Source organism: Misgurnus anguillicaudatus, chromosome 3 (genome assembly GCF_027580225.2).
Source record: "Misgurnus anguillicaudatus chromosome 3, ASM2758022v2, whole genome shotgun sequence".
In the NCBI taxonomy this organism is placed as follows: Eukaryota; Metazoa; Chordata; class Actinopteri; order Cypriniformes; family Cobitidae; genus Misgurnus; species Misgurnus anguillicaudatus.
In genome coordinates, this window is record NC_073339.2 from 43,753,648 (window position 1) to 43,771,625 (window position 17,978).

General features: G+C 36.9%; 1 protein-coding gene across 2 annotated transcripts in view; it reads right to left on the bottom strand.

Moving 5' to 3' along the window:
* Window positions 1-17,978, bottom strand: part of hecw2b (HECT, C2 and WW domain containing E3 ubiquitin protein ligase 2b) — a 60,359-nt gene that overhangs the window by 31,036 nt on the left and 11,345 nt on the right. For both annotated transcript variants that reach the window (XM_073866236.1, XM_073866235.1), the window contains exons 2-4: window positions 8,921-9,938; window positions 2,687-2,788; window positions 2,195-2,289 (exon numbers count right to left, since the gene is read on the bottom strand). In XM_073866236.1, the coding sequence (XP_073722337.1) occupies window positions 2,195-2,289; window positions 2,687-2,788; window positions 8,921-9,260 (537 nt within the window). In that variant the 5' untranslated portion in view covers window positions 9,261-9,938. The remainder of the gene's footprint in view (window positions 1-2,194; window positions 2,290-2,686; window positions 2,789-8,920; window positions 9,939-17,978) is intronic.

Consider the following 17,978-nt stretch of genomic DNA (forward strand, 5'->3'; position numbering starts at 1 on the left):
GTTTTATAGTAAATTGTAATATATTGTAGTAAACTGTAGTGTAGTGTAGTTTAGTATGTTATAGTGTGATATAGTATAGTATAGTATAGTATAGTATGGCATAGGATAGTGCGGTATGGTATGTTATAATGTGGTATAGTATAGCACAGCATGGTATAGTATAGTATGGTATGGTATGGTATGTTATAGTGCAATATAGTATAGCATAGTATAGTATGGTATAGTATAGTATACCATAATAATGTATTGTATACAGTGTAAAGTATATAATGTACAGTGTAGTATAGTATGGTATAGCATAGTATAGTGTATATAGTATAAGGTATAGTATATAATGTATCACATGATACATATTATATAAAATACAGTAATATACTATAGTTTTTATAGTAAATTGTAATATATTGTAGTATACTGTAGTGTAGTGTAGTATAGTATGTTATAGTGTGATATAGTGCGGTATAGTATAGTATAGTATAGTATAGTATAGTATAGTATAGTATAGTATAGCATAGTATAGTATAGTATAGCATAGTATGGCATAGTATGGTATAGTATAGTGCGGTATGGCATAATTTGGTATAGTATAGCATAGCATAGTATAGTATAGTATAGTATAGTGCGGTATGGTATGGTATGATGTGGTATAGTATAGCATAGCATAGTATAGTTTAGTATAGTGTGGTATGGTATGGTATGTTATAGTGCGGTATAGTATATCATAGTATAGTATAGTATGGTATAGTATAGTATACCATAATAATGTATTGTATACAGTGTAAAGTATATAATTTACAGTGCAGTATAGTATGGTATAGCATAGTATAGTATACAGTATAAGGTATAGTATATAATGTATCACATGATACATATTATATAAAATACAGTAATATACTATAGTTTTTATAGTAAATTGTAATATATTGTAGTATACTGTAGTGTAGTATAGTATGTTATAGTGCAGTATAGTATAGTAATAGTATAGTATCGTATAGTGCTGTATGGTACAGTATAGTATAGTATGGTATGTTATAGTGCGGTATAGTATAGTATTGTATGGTATGTTATAGTGTGGTATAGTATGGTATGTTATAGTGCGGTATACTATGGCATAGTATAATATGGTATGGTATAGTGCGATATAGTATAGTATAGCATAATAATCTATTGTATACAGTGTATAGTATATAATGTACAATGTAGTATAATATGGTATAGCATAGTATAGTAAATAGTAAAAGGTATAGTATATAATGTATAGTATACAATATATAGTATACGATGTATAGTATAGTATATGATGTATAGTATATTTAATATAGTATATAATATATAATATACGTATAGTATATTGTATATAGTATAATGTATAGTATATAAATATACTATATGTGGAAATGAACTACGTTGCTTGCCATAAGTAATTTTTTTAGCAATCGTTTACAAATGTAAATATTTACTGAGCATTGCGACTTTTATCATTTTTTCTGTCATTGTTTAAAAAAGCTATAAGTAACGAATTTCTGTGCATCATTTTAATTTTACAACATGCACACTGGGCCTAATGTGCATAAGAAACAGATCTCACACTAAAGCAACATCAATAAAATTGAAACAAAGAAACCAAAGTGCCACTGTTTTGTCAATCCAATAAGATTTTAATATTAAAAGGCGGGGTGCATGATTTTTGAAAAAACGCTTTGGAAAAGTGAGTTGGGCCGACTAGTCAATCAGCAGTAAGGGGCGTGTCTACTAACCGACATCGTTGCCTGGGTTGCATATGTGTGGGGCGGGTCTATCAAAAGAAGGTCCAGATTCTATTGGGGTAGGGGTGTGATTGTTTAGGTGATTTCAAATGTCAACATTGGCTTTCAGAGATCATGCACCCCGCCTTTAAGATGTTGATAATTTATTTACTCCAAAAAGAGATGCTTTTATACAATATACTATACATTATATACTATACTTCACATGAAACTCTGAAAATGTCTAATGTTAGGCCTCTTGTATGATTTTTAGGTGCAAGAATTGCATTATAAATCCATTATGGCGGCAAAAATCACTTCTGCCACAAACCCAAAAAGACAAGAGATGACCAGAGACTTCTTAGAACCTTATCTTACCATATCAGCTGTCCATCTGCAGCCAACAACTCAAGCTACAGTAATTCAAGACCACACTCATACACACTTACTGTAACTCCTGGGTTTTTTACTGTAATGCACGGTGTTGTTGCCCTTAGTGCCCCGCTCACTCCATGATAATATTTGAAACAGATCTTGGTCTCAGCTGAGAAAATACAGAAATACAATACACGTAAGCTTAATACATAAGATAATATATACAAAGCAAACATACATCTCTTAGTGTTATTGCCTCACAATAGCAGTCACAGACAAATGTATATAATATATCGCCATCTGCTTCTGTGTATATATACAGTACCTTTAAATATGTACAGTATATAACCTAAATGTATCATGGACAATTTCACATTTACTGTGAACTTCACATACTGTAAACATTCACTCATGTCTGTTGCTCAGGTTAAGTCGACCGTTCTCAACATCGTAGAGTTATAAGCCAGATATTTCTTAGTTTACAAGTCTATTTACATAGCTAACCTGCACGATCGCTCCTAAAACGCCATTAATAAATTAAGAGACGTGTTAAAGGTTCCACTTACGTTCCATGAAGTATGGCCCAGTCTCTAACCTCCAGACGATCTGGCCCCTCTGAGTGCCATTAACGCCACGGTTCTTCGAATCCCAGACGTTCGATGGACACGTCTCATCTGGAAGACACAAAACAGTGTAAATATTTGTTATATAAAGAGTTAAATATAGAAGAATAACCTGCACCAGAAATCACATGATGGTGAAACAACAGTGGATTGGTTGATTGATGGTGGCAAGAACGTCGTTATGACCACGCCAGCACAAGGGCCAATCCTCTCGATGGTTTAAGTCTTTTCTAAAGGTCGAAAAAACAAATACTGTAGACTACAAAAGCTTTTGTCCCGCGAGTTTGTCCGGACTCTCGTTTTAAGTGTTTCCTGTTCGTCAACTCGACATGACCCTGATCAAACAAACCTCCTACCAGCTCCCATCTGTCTCATAAATCCAACTCTATAGAGAAAGCAGTAACACAGTTCATTGCACTAACACACATGCATAATATATACAGAGCACTCAAGTGTGGATGCACCACAATATAAGGACTGTATTACAAATGTATATTTATTATATGTATATATCTATAAATCTATATGCATATATACATGACATACATACATACATATACTTTCATACAATATAATTTTGATTTAGTTTTAAAAAATGTGGAAATTGTTGTGTTCATTTTAGCGTTATTGCACATATATATATATATATATATATATGCAATAACACTAAAATGTAAAAATTAAAATTATATATAAAATTATAATCAAAATTATATATAAACAATCAGAAATACCATTAATAATCAGTTTGTCCTTTTTTAAAAGATTAATCTGCATGACAGATCAAAATATCTGGTGGCACGGTAAATAGAGTGCACTAATTGATTGGCACTAATTCAGAGAAACAGATGGCATTGTGGGTAAACCGAGTCTGTAAACACATTCGCTATAATTTCCAGTATAATCGATACACAGACCTAAAACAAAACAACTCACTCTTCCTTTTTCGGCCTATGTGCAGGATGAACATTATTTGAGCAAAGAATTCATTTAATTTATGCTTTTGGCAGACATTTTATCCAATGCGCTTACAGTGCACTGTAAATGTGAGTTATGAAATCATTTTGTTACATAACAATGCGTGATTTTGTAGGTGTGTACAAAAATGTGCCATTTTGGGGGTGTCATTTAACATGCGAGCTGATCTCTTTACTAAATGGCAGTGGCGTGGTTAGTGCAGATTAAGGGGTAGTTTTATCCCCTTCTGACATCACCAGGGGAGCCAAATTTCAATTACCTATGCTTGTGGAGAATGGTTCACCAAAACTAAGTTACTCGGTTGATCTTACTCACATTTTCTAGGTTGATAAAAGCACTTGGGACCCAATTATAGCAGTTAAACATGGAAAAAGTCAGATTTTCATGGTATGTCCCCTTTAAGGTCTACTGTTTCTTCGATTTTTTTCTCCAAAAATACTAAAGTGAAGTCAAATATCCTGTCTGCTTTAATACGGGATCTCAATAATTTCTCAAAATGTGCTCAGACATATATTTGGCAATACAAAACATATAATAAAACTATGTATAATAACAATTATATATTTTTTAAAGCATCTCTCATCGAATTATTCCAAATTACCCAAGCAAAAGAACAAACATTATTTTAACTTTTACTCAATACTTATACTCTCATTTCAGTTTGTTTGATTTCCCTTAACTTACTAGGTTTAATTAATTTGAAAATTCATTTCAACTTTCTAGACTACTCTCGTGATGAGTTGTTATATATTATAAAAATAAAGTTGAAACCACTCAAGTTAATTCAACATTATTTTTAAGCTTCAGCAACTTATGAAAAAACAGTAAAGTTATTTAAACTTACAAGTTTAAGTGCAACACAGTTTGTTTGTTTTTTTACAAATGGAAGTAATTGTGATTGTAATTAATTCAAAAATGTTGTATTGCAAATTCATTAAATGTGAGTTTGTGTTGAATAAAGACCTGTGATGTGTATTTTTCTGGAACATACATTATGTCAGTGGCTTTGTGTACAGACCTGTGTATACTTTGATCTATATCTATTAAATTGAAACTTTATCACTGATCTGACACAGGTCCTTTGTTAAAACACATCTATAGAAAACCATAACTCACCAGACTCTGTCACACAATAAACACAAAAATCAATCACTTCTGGCTCTAATACAGAAATGTCTTGCATTACCCTGTTTACTGGAGAGACAGTATCCGAGATGTGAAGTGTGGACAAAAATAAACCAAACGTTAACAAATTTACATTTAACTTTATATTAAAACTTGCTACAAAGTCCACTAATGAGACTCTTTAATTTTTTGCAATACGGTAATCAAACTTTGGGCGTAAATGTGCCTAAATATTACAATTACAGTCTAACACATTTAAAGTACAAAACCAGCCTTCAATTTCTAGAAAAACATTTTTTTTTCACTTTGGGTTAAAATACGATTCAGTCATGAGATTTGTAAGATCACTTTATTAATAAAATCAAAATGGGATTAAATATACCCCGAATCAAGCCAATACACCTAACCCAATCTTTGTATAAGTTAAACTAAATGATCCATGAATGACTGAAAACTATAAATCTAAATAATTAAAACAATCTACTGGAAACCTTAATATGCATGCACAAACCAACCAACCAAATCTGACATTGCAGCTAAAAATTGAAACAGTGTTTGTCACAACTAAACCATCAGTTATTAACTCCAAAATAATATCAATTACACACGTCAAGTAAATGCTGTAATAATGTGTCAGGTGAAGTCATACATCAGGTGTCAGGTGCTCCCGTGTGGTAAATAAATCTGTGAATGGAGCTCTAGAAGCTCTGAGAGGATCGATGGCTGGCACCATCCCGGAGCGGAGCCCTTTCTCTGGGACAGGCCACAGAGGATTTTCCCTGTTCAGATCGATGGCTCCATAGAGCTGCCTGTAACGTGAGGGATCATAACTCTTTAACAACCCCCATGAACACAGTGCACTATACTACATCTGCCATACTACATACTACAGTTGCCACTCTACATAATAAAGGTCCCATATTACAAACCACAGTTGCCATACCACATTCCTCAGTTACTACATCTGTCATACTGCATACTACACCTGCGATACAACATACTACACCTGCTAAACAACAAGGGGTGCTTAACTTCAAGGTGATGATGTGAAGAGGAAGGAGATTTATATGCATGTGTCAGGTTTAGTCAATAAAACCCTTCCACATAGGATACACTTGTGTAAACTCACACATGACTCAGGAAGCCTCCTCACTCCTTGTTCCTTGCCTCCTCGTGATGCAATAAAAGAATTAAGATAAAACATAGCGGAGCTCGGATGGTTTCCCGATCAAAAGACGTAGGACGTGGGAGCAAGGAAACAAGGAAGCATACTGAGAAGCACCTGCCATACTACATACAGTACTACACATATTATACTACATACTACAGTTGCAGTACTACATAAAGTACATACTACATAATAAAGATGCCATCCTAAATATAGTACTATGCCTGCAATAATATATACTGCATTTGCTATACTACATATGGTACTACAGCTGCCATACCGCATACAGTACTACAGTCAACTGCCATACTATTTACAGTACAACACCTGACACTACATATTACTGCCAACATATTACATACAATAAAAAAACATACATACTAGATCTGAAATACTACATACTGCAGCTGTCATAATATATATAGTACTACAACTGCCATACTATATACAGAATAACACCTGACATACTACATACGGCAGCTGGCATACTACATAAAGTACAACACCTGACACACTGCATACTACTGCCAACATATCACATACAGTACAACACAAAACATACATACTAAATCTGAAATACTACATACTGCAGCTGCCATAATATATATATAGTACTACATTTGACATACTATATACAGAATAACACCTAACATACTACATAGTGCAGCTGGCAAACTACATACAGTACAACACCTGACACACTACATACTACTGCCAATAAATCGGAGTACAGAACAAACATACATACTAGATCTGAAATACTATACTGCATCTGCCATAGTATATATAGAATAAAACCTGACATACTACATAGTGCAGCTGCCATACTACATACAGTACAACACCTGATATACTGCATACTGCAGTTGCCATACTACATATGATACTACAACTGCCATACTATTAACAGTACAACACCTGACACACTACATACTTACTGCCAAAATATTACATACAGTACAACACATAACATACATACTAAATCTGAAAAACTACATACTGCAGCTGCATATAGTACTACATCTGCCATACTACATACAGAATAAAGCCTGACATACTACATAGTGCAGCTGACAAACTACATACAGTACAACACCTGACATACTACATAGTGCAGCTGGCAAACTACATACAGTACAACACATGGCATACTGCAACACCACATACCTGACATACTGCATAGTACACCAGTTGCCATACTACATACAGTATTACAGTCAGCTGCTATACTATTTACAATCCAACACCTGACACACTACATACTACTGCCAACATATCACATACAGTACCACATACGACATACTACATCTGTAACACTACAAACGGTACAAAACCTGACATACATACTACATCTAAAATACTACATGTGGTACAACACCTGACATACTACATACTGCAGCTGCCATGATACATGCAGTACTACACCTGACATACTACACACAGTATTACACCTGGCATACTACTGCATACTGCATTTGCCATACTACATACAAACAGATGCCATACCATATATAATACAACATCTGGCATACTACATCTATAACACTACAAACAGTACAAAACCTGACATACATACTACATTTAAAATACTACATGTAGTACAACACCTGACATACTACAGCTGCCATACTACATACAGTATTACACCTGCCATAGGACATACTGCATTTGCCATACTACATACAAACAGATGCCAGACCACATAAAGTACAACATCTGGCATACATACTACATCTAACATACTACATACAGTACAAAACTGTGCATGCATACCACATCTGAAATACTACAAAAAGTACACATAAGCTTACTACATATTATATTTGTTATGCTACAGAAGATGACAGTATAAGAATATAATATTATGACATGCACCACATATCAAATATTTTACTTCGCTACAATCATGGGAAATAAGTAATAAATATATTTTGTACGGAATAACTGATGATGGGCCGTTGAATTATTACAAAATAATGCACACCCAAAGTGGAAATGCGGCATGACGCGAAATAATAATGCATACCCGCGGAACATTTCTTAACCAATCAGAATAAAGCATTCAACAGCCCCATGGTATAATGTCATATAACAACAATAACAACTTAAAATGTTGAATAAAACATTAAACAAAAGTAAAGTAACATGATTTTAGATAAAATCTAAGTAATAAAATATATATTTAAAATATAATACAAACATATACACTACATTTTAACATTGTATGAAGAAAACATGAGCATGATCATAAAATGATGCTTCAAAATATATCAAAGATCACTGTAATTCAACAGCAGCTTAACCAATTAATGTTTAATTCCAGTTCTTTATCAAGGGTTACTGGTGGGTTCACGCTTGTCCACGGTTGCTTAAGGTCTCATAGGACAGGTTTAGCTCATCCGCTCACCTCACCTTTACAAATCAAATCTACAGCGGTTATGGGCTCTCAAGGCCATCAGCAATAACGCTGAGTAAATAGATTCAACCATCAGTGTGAAAGAGAGAGAGAAACACGAGATAAAACGATGCTAATTACGTGGTGCAATGTTGCCAATGCATAACTGAGTCAGTCTTTCTTTTTGCTCATTCACTTTTAATAGCTCGCGCTTCATCTCTCTCGTTATATCCACAAGACACAGCCCATCCGTATTCATCTCAGTAGCAATTTGCGCACATTTATAGGCCAGAAATGACTTTCCTGTCTAGTATACCACTGATATAGAAGATGCTATGCTAAAACCTTCATTATTTCTGTCAAAATAAAAGTTTTGAACTTGGTCAAAGATCTCCATGAAATGTGTTGCTGCAATTTTCATCATACTGTCATTTTTATAAATAGCCAATAGGACTTTGTTGTTTTTTACAGTAACCACACATTTTTACTGTGTATATCAGCTTGAAGAACATCTCATCAATATGGTACAGCCCGATCCAGTCAGTGGCATCCACTTCCTCCTTGATATCCCAGGAGATGACCAGGTTTTGTCCTCGCCCAAGCGTGAACTGGTACGTTGAGGCTGTTAGAGAGGAACGGCTATCCGAAGTCACCAGGTCGGTGTCGCTGTTGGCCCGTTGCAGGCCCATTGGCTCTGGCCCTCCTCCTCTAGAGCTTCCCCCACTTCCTGAACCGCCCTGCGCCGAGAGGCTGCGGAGGTTTTCCGGGCTCAGCGTGTAGCGCATATGCGGGCTACGCCTCCGCACCACTAGGAGATGTTCGCGGGCAGTCGTGGTCGTGCCGGTAGCCATGGTGACCTGGGTAGAGGGGTGGTGGGTAGTGTGGTGAGGGGACGGGGTTGGGTGATGAGGAGGAGGAGGGTGGGGACGGGAGCGGGGAGGGAGGACTGCCGTGGCCAGCGAGGGGCGAATGGTGGATGTCGGGCAGAGATGGGGTCAAGAAATGGGTTCCAAATGGGAGGTGGGGTTTGAGATTTGGGTTCAGGCACAAGAAGGGCCAACAAACCCAGTCACTGCCCTAGTAAGCAGAGATCTTCTCCTTCACTAAATTCCTAAAAGTGGTGTTCGGCATCAAAGTATGATCTCTCTGCTTCCAAATACCCAACCCTGTTGAGTGTTTTAAGCATGTAATCCTGAAAAACAACCCAACTGACAGCCAGATCTCTTAAAGGTCCATATTTAAAGTCTCAGAGGAATCCTATCATGGTGTGGCAATTTTTAAAGGAACGTAAAAAAGTCTCGGTATAGGAAAGAATTGTACATCACCTGCTACTCGCATTATTCCTTCATTTCGGTAAATGCAGGCTGGTTTGCTCCTGTCCATTTGTAAAAACCGAAAAGAGGATAACAATTAGATTGGAGATAGAAGGAACCTGATCTCCATTTTGCCTTGTGGTCCAGGAAACCTTCCACACTGGGGTTGGTCAATGGGAGATATACCAGAGGGCATAAATCAATGAAGAATGGTACCTAGAAGAAAGGGAAGTAGAGGAAGAGATGTAAACATTAAGAAGTAGAAAAAAAACTATGAATTATGTCTATCTAGTTGGTTGCCCATTGGTAAATATAAATGCGTTTATTACACCACCAAATAAATCTGTATATAAATAAATATTGATAATGTTGGCCAAATATACTTTGGGTTATTTATACCTTTTGTTTATCTCTTCTTATACCCAACAGATTATATACGTCCTACTCACTGCTAGCCCCACTTTCTAAATTTGTAGATAAGCATGCTTCCCTCCAGAGGCTCCTAAATTAGCTCTTTCTGCTTGAATTATCTGCACAGGTTTTCAAAAGGGTGTGAAGCACCGAGACATGCAGTCTGCCCATCTTACCTCAGCACGTCCTGGCTACTGACCAAGCACTATTGCCAAAATCAGCCTCTATAGCCACAAGTCGTCTCACACTGCTAATATCTGTAGTCGAGACACTGTCCCATTCTGCAGTCAAGAACTGGCCGCTTTGTAAGTCATGAATTCACAATTTGTTACTTCCCTGCTAAAAAAATAGAAACATCACAGAAATTCTATTGGATTTAATGGGAACTTTATTGCTTGTAATGAAAAATACAATGGTGTATGTGGGCATCCATCGTTATGTGTTGTGTATTATTGGTGTGACCATTAAATCATTTATGAAACATGTCCCAAAACACACTACAAGGAATTTTGTAGTGATGGTTTTAATGGTAAAAGCTAATGGTCCCTATAATGGTATTTTAATGGAAACCCATAGAATTTATGTGACGGTTTCTGTTGTTTTTCAGCATGGTTGCATTGACCTGGAAACCAACCAGAACACCCTAGCAACCAGTCCTAATGCATTAGTAACTGATAAATAAATAAATAAATAAATAAATAAAGACATTGGAAACTGCATGGCAATGCAAAAACCACTTCACTTACCTTGGCCACCATATAGCAACAACTTGGCAGCACACCGGCAATGAATCAGAACACCTTAGAAACCACTGAGCAACATGCTAACAATAAGCACATGGCAACTGTATAGCAATGCCCTAACAACCACTCAGAACACCTAGAACATGGATAGCAACTACCTGGCAACATCCCAGAACCCTACAGCAACCACCCATATAACACCAGCAGCCATATCACCATGTAGCCCAAGACAGCTTGTCAACTGAAGCTAAGCAGGGCTGAGCCTGGTCAGTACTTGGATGGGAGACCACCTGGGAAAACCAGGTTTCTGCTGGTAAAGGTGTTAGTAAGACCAGCAGGGGGTGCTCAACCTGTACTCTGTGTGGGTCCTAACACCCAAGTATAGTGATGGGGACACTATACTGTCAAAAAAGCACCGTCCTTCGGATCAGACAACCGAGGTCCTGACTCTCTGTGGTCGTTAAAAATCCCAGGATGTCATTCGAAAAAGAGTAGGGGTGTGCCCCTGGCCAAACTTACCCATTAGTCTACTAATCATCCCCTCATACTAATTGGCTTTATCACTCTGTCTCCTCTCCACTAATAAGCTCTTGTGTGGTGGGCATCCAGGTGGATGCTGCACATTGTTGGTTGAGGAGAAACCCCCTTTCATATGTAAAGCGCTATATAAATGTAACATATTATTATTACCTTAGTTATTGCATACCAATGTACTATCAACCAGTCACCAGACCAGAAAATCTTGGCAACTGCATAGCACTGAAATGGAAAGAACATAGAAACCAGCCGTAACATCGTAGTACCTCCATAGCAACATACTAACAATGAACACATTGGCAAATGCATAGCATCACAATAACAATCAATCAGAACACTTCAGCACACAGATAGCAACAACCCAGAACACCATAGCAACCAGCCGTAACACAGTTATAACTGCATAGTAACACACTAACAATAAGCACATTGGCAACTGCATAGCATCATAATAACAACCACTCAGAACATTTAAGCATACGGATAGGAACACCCCAGAACAACATAGCAACCAGCCGTAACACTGTAGTAACTGCATAGCAACACGCTAACAATAAACACATTGGCAACTGCATAGCATCACAATAACAACTACTCAGAACACTTTGGCATACGGATAGGAACACCCCCGAACACCATAGCAACAAGCCGCAACACCGTAGTAACTCACGCTAACAATAAACACATTGGCAACTGCATAGCATCACACTAACAACAACTCAAAACACCTTAGCACATGGATGGCAACAACTCAGAACACCATAGCAACCAGTCGTAACACTGTAGTAACTGCATAGCAACATACTTAACAATGAACACATTGGCAACTGCATAGCAACACACTAACAACCACTCAGAAACTGCATAGCAATGGCCTTGCCACTACCCAGAGCACCATAGCATCCAGCTGTAACACCATAGTAACTGCATAGCAACATGCTAACAGCAACATGCTAACAACAACACTAAAAATCACTCAGAACACCTTGGCAACTGCATAGCAACGACCTGCCGAAAACCCAGATCAACTTAGCACTAGCATGAGCAAGCACCAGGCATATTTTCCTCAATAAACCAAACAATGTGTTTTCTTCACCCAAAAGTGTATCAAAGTTTCACTGATAAGAGATCAGTATTTCTACAAGTGCATGACACTCATCTCCAGGTGTATTTCAAATTGCTTCAGAAAAATACAGAGGAATGCAAACTGTACAAGTTATCCTTACAAATTTAAGCCTTGTTCACACCGTGATCATATCCCAGTTATGATTTTAATTGTATTTATTTTATTGACTCATTTCATGCAGCAGCAGTTATTTCTCCTCTTCTCTCATCTCTTCCCTGTCTGGTTCATCATTGTCTCTTCTTCGGCTGCTTCATCTGTCTCCATTGCTTTCAATTTGTCCATCTCTGGATAACCAGATTTCTATGAAACCATCCAAACGGTAATTTATCACAATAGCTGTACTGTCAAATGTAATCAATTGCAGCGAATTGAATAACATACAAACGACAAATGCCAGAGGGGATCATTTTAAAGACATTATCTTCAAGACAGTCCATTTCAAAAATTACAAAAATTACATCCATCACTATCTAAATAACAATCTAAGGGGCCAATCACACCAAACGCGTTTTAAACACGTGGAAACGCAAAACGCGTCGCACTGCCTTTTTTCCATCACTTTAAAAAAAGAGCAGTGTACAGCTTTTTATATTGCTAGGCAACCACCGAGTCAGCCGTCTTGTCAATCAAAAATTGAACTTTGTACATGGCCACTTCTGGCCAGTTCAACAGTGGCTAAAAGGAAGGCTAGATGTCACTGCTCTGTTGTAAGTCGAACAAACAACACCAATCCTACTTAAGTTTTCTTGGATTCCCGAATGAATTGAGTCAAGAAGTGGATGATGTGGCACTTTTTACAACATTGCAGTGTTAAAAAGCAGCTTTACAAGAGAACAAACCATAGAAATGGGGGAATTATTTATATATAGAATATAAAGTAATAAAATAGAATTGAATATATAGTATTACTGCAAAGTTTTGTGTTCTCACAAATAAATAAAAAACGGTATTAACTAATAAAATGGTAGGTTATTAACTTTCCTTCGAGTATAAGATGTTTAGTCAATATGTTTAAGGACAGGCATCAAATTAAATTAGACATGCCATATCTTATGTAAAAATGGCCCCTAACAAAAGAATTACATGACAGCAGGGTTTTATATTACATAAAGAATTTGCAATAATACCATGAACAGCAGTGCAAAAACATCGTGCATCTCAGCACCATACGCTTACAAAAGTGAACTAGTGACGTCTATAGCAATATAGCTCTTCCGATCTCAGCGCTCCTTCAAAAACATGTGCTTCGGCAGGCCGCAAAAACGCAAGGCATTCGATGCGCATAAACAGCGCGCATAACGCTCACTGCCCATAGAAAATCATTCAAAAAAAGCGCCTGCAACTGCCATAAATGTGTTTGGGTGATTCTCGCAAAATAAGACTTATGAGGTGTCATGAAACATTTTGATAATAAAAGTAAATGCTATCAAAATTTTCATTACCGCAACGTGTCCATGACTGGATTTGGGTTCTTTGACATGGAAATATTTATAATTAAAAATTCTAAAAAATAAAAAGCTTCCGTGCATGTTATACTATAAACACTTACAGTAAAGAAACATGTGGTATTTGGTGATCATCGGTAAATGTAGAGACAATAGCCTCTTTCACACAGTAATTCTGGTAAATTACCATGAATTTACCAGAATGAATTTACCAGTAAATACAAAAATGTGCTGATCACACACGCAGTGGCGTTCCGTTATTTTACCAGTAAGACATCATTCACACATCAGTATCAAAATACCGGTAAATTCGTTGAGAAAGCGGAAGTACCTGTAGCATGCGGCGAGCTTAGTGTTGTATTTGTAAACAATCCACGTCGTTCATATCCACGGTCCGTATTTTGTTGTTTTCACGTCTGTGGTAAACAGTCGCGAAGTTGCTCATGACCAAACAACATTGAATGAGACAACGTCAAACCGAAAATGCGTTTTTAACAACAGTACTGTTTGCACTTTAGGCTTCACAGAGGGCGTGCTAAGGACGTCAGCTGTTTTTAACAACTTTGGTGAAGAAATGTGGACGTAAACTGCAGGTGTGCTCAACTTTCAAGCAGCATGTGTGTGGAAACGTCAGTAAACAGTGCGGGGGTAAACGCGTCATCTGTATTAAAACACTATGATTGGCCCGAAGCTGTCAGCACGGTCTGACGTCGTCCGTTCTAAATGCCGGTAATCCTATAATTTTCGTTCACACACAGCGCTTACCGGTAAATTACTGGTAATCTTACAACCTGTCTTACTGGTAAATTGAGAGCACTGATTTACCAGAAAGGTTCTGTTCACACATGATCTGTTAACTGCAATTTACCAGTAAATTACCAGTAAAGACTGTATGTGTGAAAGGGACTACTAATAAGGAATATAAATGTGTCCAAGAAAAAATTTCTCATCCTCCGCAACAATTTTCAATCATTGTTTAAGCCCTCAAGGAATTAACATTTTCAAAAAAAAATAGTTGGAAGGGACATAAATGAATGTGACACTCAAGATGGCTACTAGGTAAGCAGTTCTTATTTTTCTCTCCAGATAAAAGTTGAAATTTTGTTTGTCATAGTACCTAGACAACTTTTTCGTTCTCATTACCGAAACATGAGTTTGTAAATGCATGTATTTAATATAATGTCATGTTGCGGTAATGATAATTTTTTATAATGAAAATTTAAAAAATGTAAAAATTCTATAGGAAATATTTTTTAAATCCTCTAAAAATAATGGTTATAGTATAGTAAATTGGCTTCAAGGGCTTTTTAAAAAAAATCTGATTCTGGAAACCTTCTAAGTCTGGATTTCATGAGAATCACCCGTTTGATGAAATGGGCACTACTACAAATCAGGCACATTTTTCTTGATATCTAAAAATTGACCCTAATGTAGCTCACATTCTTGAGTAAATACACTCTTGTAAATCTGGCTGAATAAGGTGTGAGGTATAAAATCACAGATGTGAGGGTTGTGGAGCAGAAGCTGAGAAGGTCCCACAGGCCGGTCTGGTGCTTATGTAACCACCATGCTGTTATTCTCCCACACATTTCTGCACTGCATTGTTTAAAATCTGACAGTGAAAAACTTTCCAGGGAAATGTTACTATGGATCAAATAGAGACGATTGTGAAGTGGATGAGTGACAGGTGTATGCGACTTGTACGTGGTTTATATTCCCCAGTGTTGTTTTAAGGATGCTTTGAGGTCTAAAAAAATCTACATACAGTAGTAAGTTTCAAAGGTTTTTACTTTCAAAAGCACGATAAAAAAATCTATTTATCGACCCCAAGATGTCTTCTCACCTTTTTTCACAGCTTAAATTAGCCCTTATTGCAGTTACACAAAGCTTTCGTCAGAACTGTTCATCATTACTTCACCAGATCTAAACATCTGCAGGCGGCTATCAGAACAAAATCTCAGAGGAGCGACTGCTCCATTTTACTAAAGCAACACCAGACACGACATACCACACTGCTTATATGCATCTGAATGATCTGATACATGGACTGGATTGTTTCACTTAAATAAAATCATAATCTAGTGTCAGCCTGCTAAAGTGATGGAAACCAGACCTTTACAGATCTACAGAGCTGGTTTAAAGGCAGAATTTGGAGGAGAGTTTTACACCCGTATTTATATTCACGAATTTGGCAAATGCTTTTGTCCAAATCGACTTGGGTAAACATTTTGGGCCGGTTTACCCAGACAGGGCTTATTCTAGTTCCAGACTAAAATGCAAGCCTGGAACTAGAATAAAATGCAAATGCAATGACATATCTTAAAAGAGACATATCACGAAAATCTGACTTTTTCCATGTTTAAAGGTGTAGCGTGTAACTTTTATTAGGATCTCTTTACATAAATGCAATATAATATACATAACTATATTATCAGTGGTGTATAAAGACCTTTCATAATGAAATGTTATGTTTTTATTACCTTAGAATGAGACATTTTTATCTACATACACAGGTGGTCCCCTTATATGGAAGTCGCCATTTTGTTTCTACAAAAGTCCTTAACTTAAATTTTTTTGACTAAGTTGTCTCCAACGATGACATGGTTGTCCGGTGATGGCTACCGTAGCTTCTCTATGCATTTCGGTGAACTGAAACGTTTGTTGCAATTTGCAACCTCACCACTAGATGTACTAAAATTTACACACTGCACCTTTAAGTGCTATAATTAGGTCCGCAGTGCTTTTATTAATCTAGAAAATGTGAAAGAGATCAACCCAGTAACTTAGCTTTGGTGAACCAAGCATGTGAAAAATTAGGTAATTGAAATTTGGCTCCCCTTGTGATGTCAGAAGGGGATACTACCGCCCCTTAATCTGCACTATACAACCACGGCACTGCCATTCAGTGCAGAAATTAGCTCATAGTCTTAAAGGGGATGTTTAATGCTATTTCGTGCATTCTGACTTATTAACACAGTTTAAGAGTTGTAGTCCTCATACTAAACATAAGCAAAGTGTCAAAAAAGCAGTTGAGCTTGTAACAGAGTATTTCTGAGCCAAACTCACGCCTCCTTTTTCCTACAAGTTTCTGAAAGTTTTTTTCAAATGGGGGTATCCGTTACGACTGATTGACCCCATATTCCTTTTATGGGCCTTTACCCAAAAGCACGCCTGCCCTCCATTAGCATTGCTCTGTCGAGTAAGTCACCGGTATCACTGCACAGCACGCAACAACTTTTAGCAAGATAGTTTGACAAAAGAAGTGTGTTTTTGGATGTAAGGAGAAGAAAACCTTATTTAGCTGTCCATGTCTTAAGACAACAGTGGATGAAGTTCGTTTTTCCCGGACAGCAATGTAATTGCGAATGAGTTTGTTTGTTCCCTGGCTGTATTTTGAAGAGGACTGCTTTACAAACAAGGCTCAGTTTGATGCCGGATTTTCCACCCTTTTACAACTATTGGAGTGGTCAAAACTTTAAAAGACCCCGTTTAGGAGTCACAACCACAGGCGTAAGTAATTCAAAATCTCACGTGTTTTGTTTGCAATCACGCATACGTGCATGTAATATAAACAACACCAATAACAGCACTTTGTACTGCATTTACAACATTGACACCTTTTAAAACTGGATTATGTTGTTTTTTTATTAAAATAGCGGATAAACAAGCAAGGATGAATTACCTGTTAGAGACGTCCTGGTGTAATCGTTGCTGCTATTATTCCTGTTTGTCCATTACTGAATAAGTATCCGTTTCTTGTTCATATTTATAATATAAGGCTGGTTATTTAAAAAAAAGTTTTTTTTAAAGTTTGATTTCCATCTTTGTCGGCTGTAAATCCAAAACTAGTATCCGAAGCAGCGCATACTCATAACTCTTCAGCTCCGCCTACCGCACGCCTTCAAGTGTTCGAACTTTTACGCCAAAAAGGATGTTTTTTCTTTTATAAATCGGACTAAACGAAAGACTCTTTGGACATATGAATGATGAAATA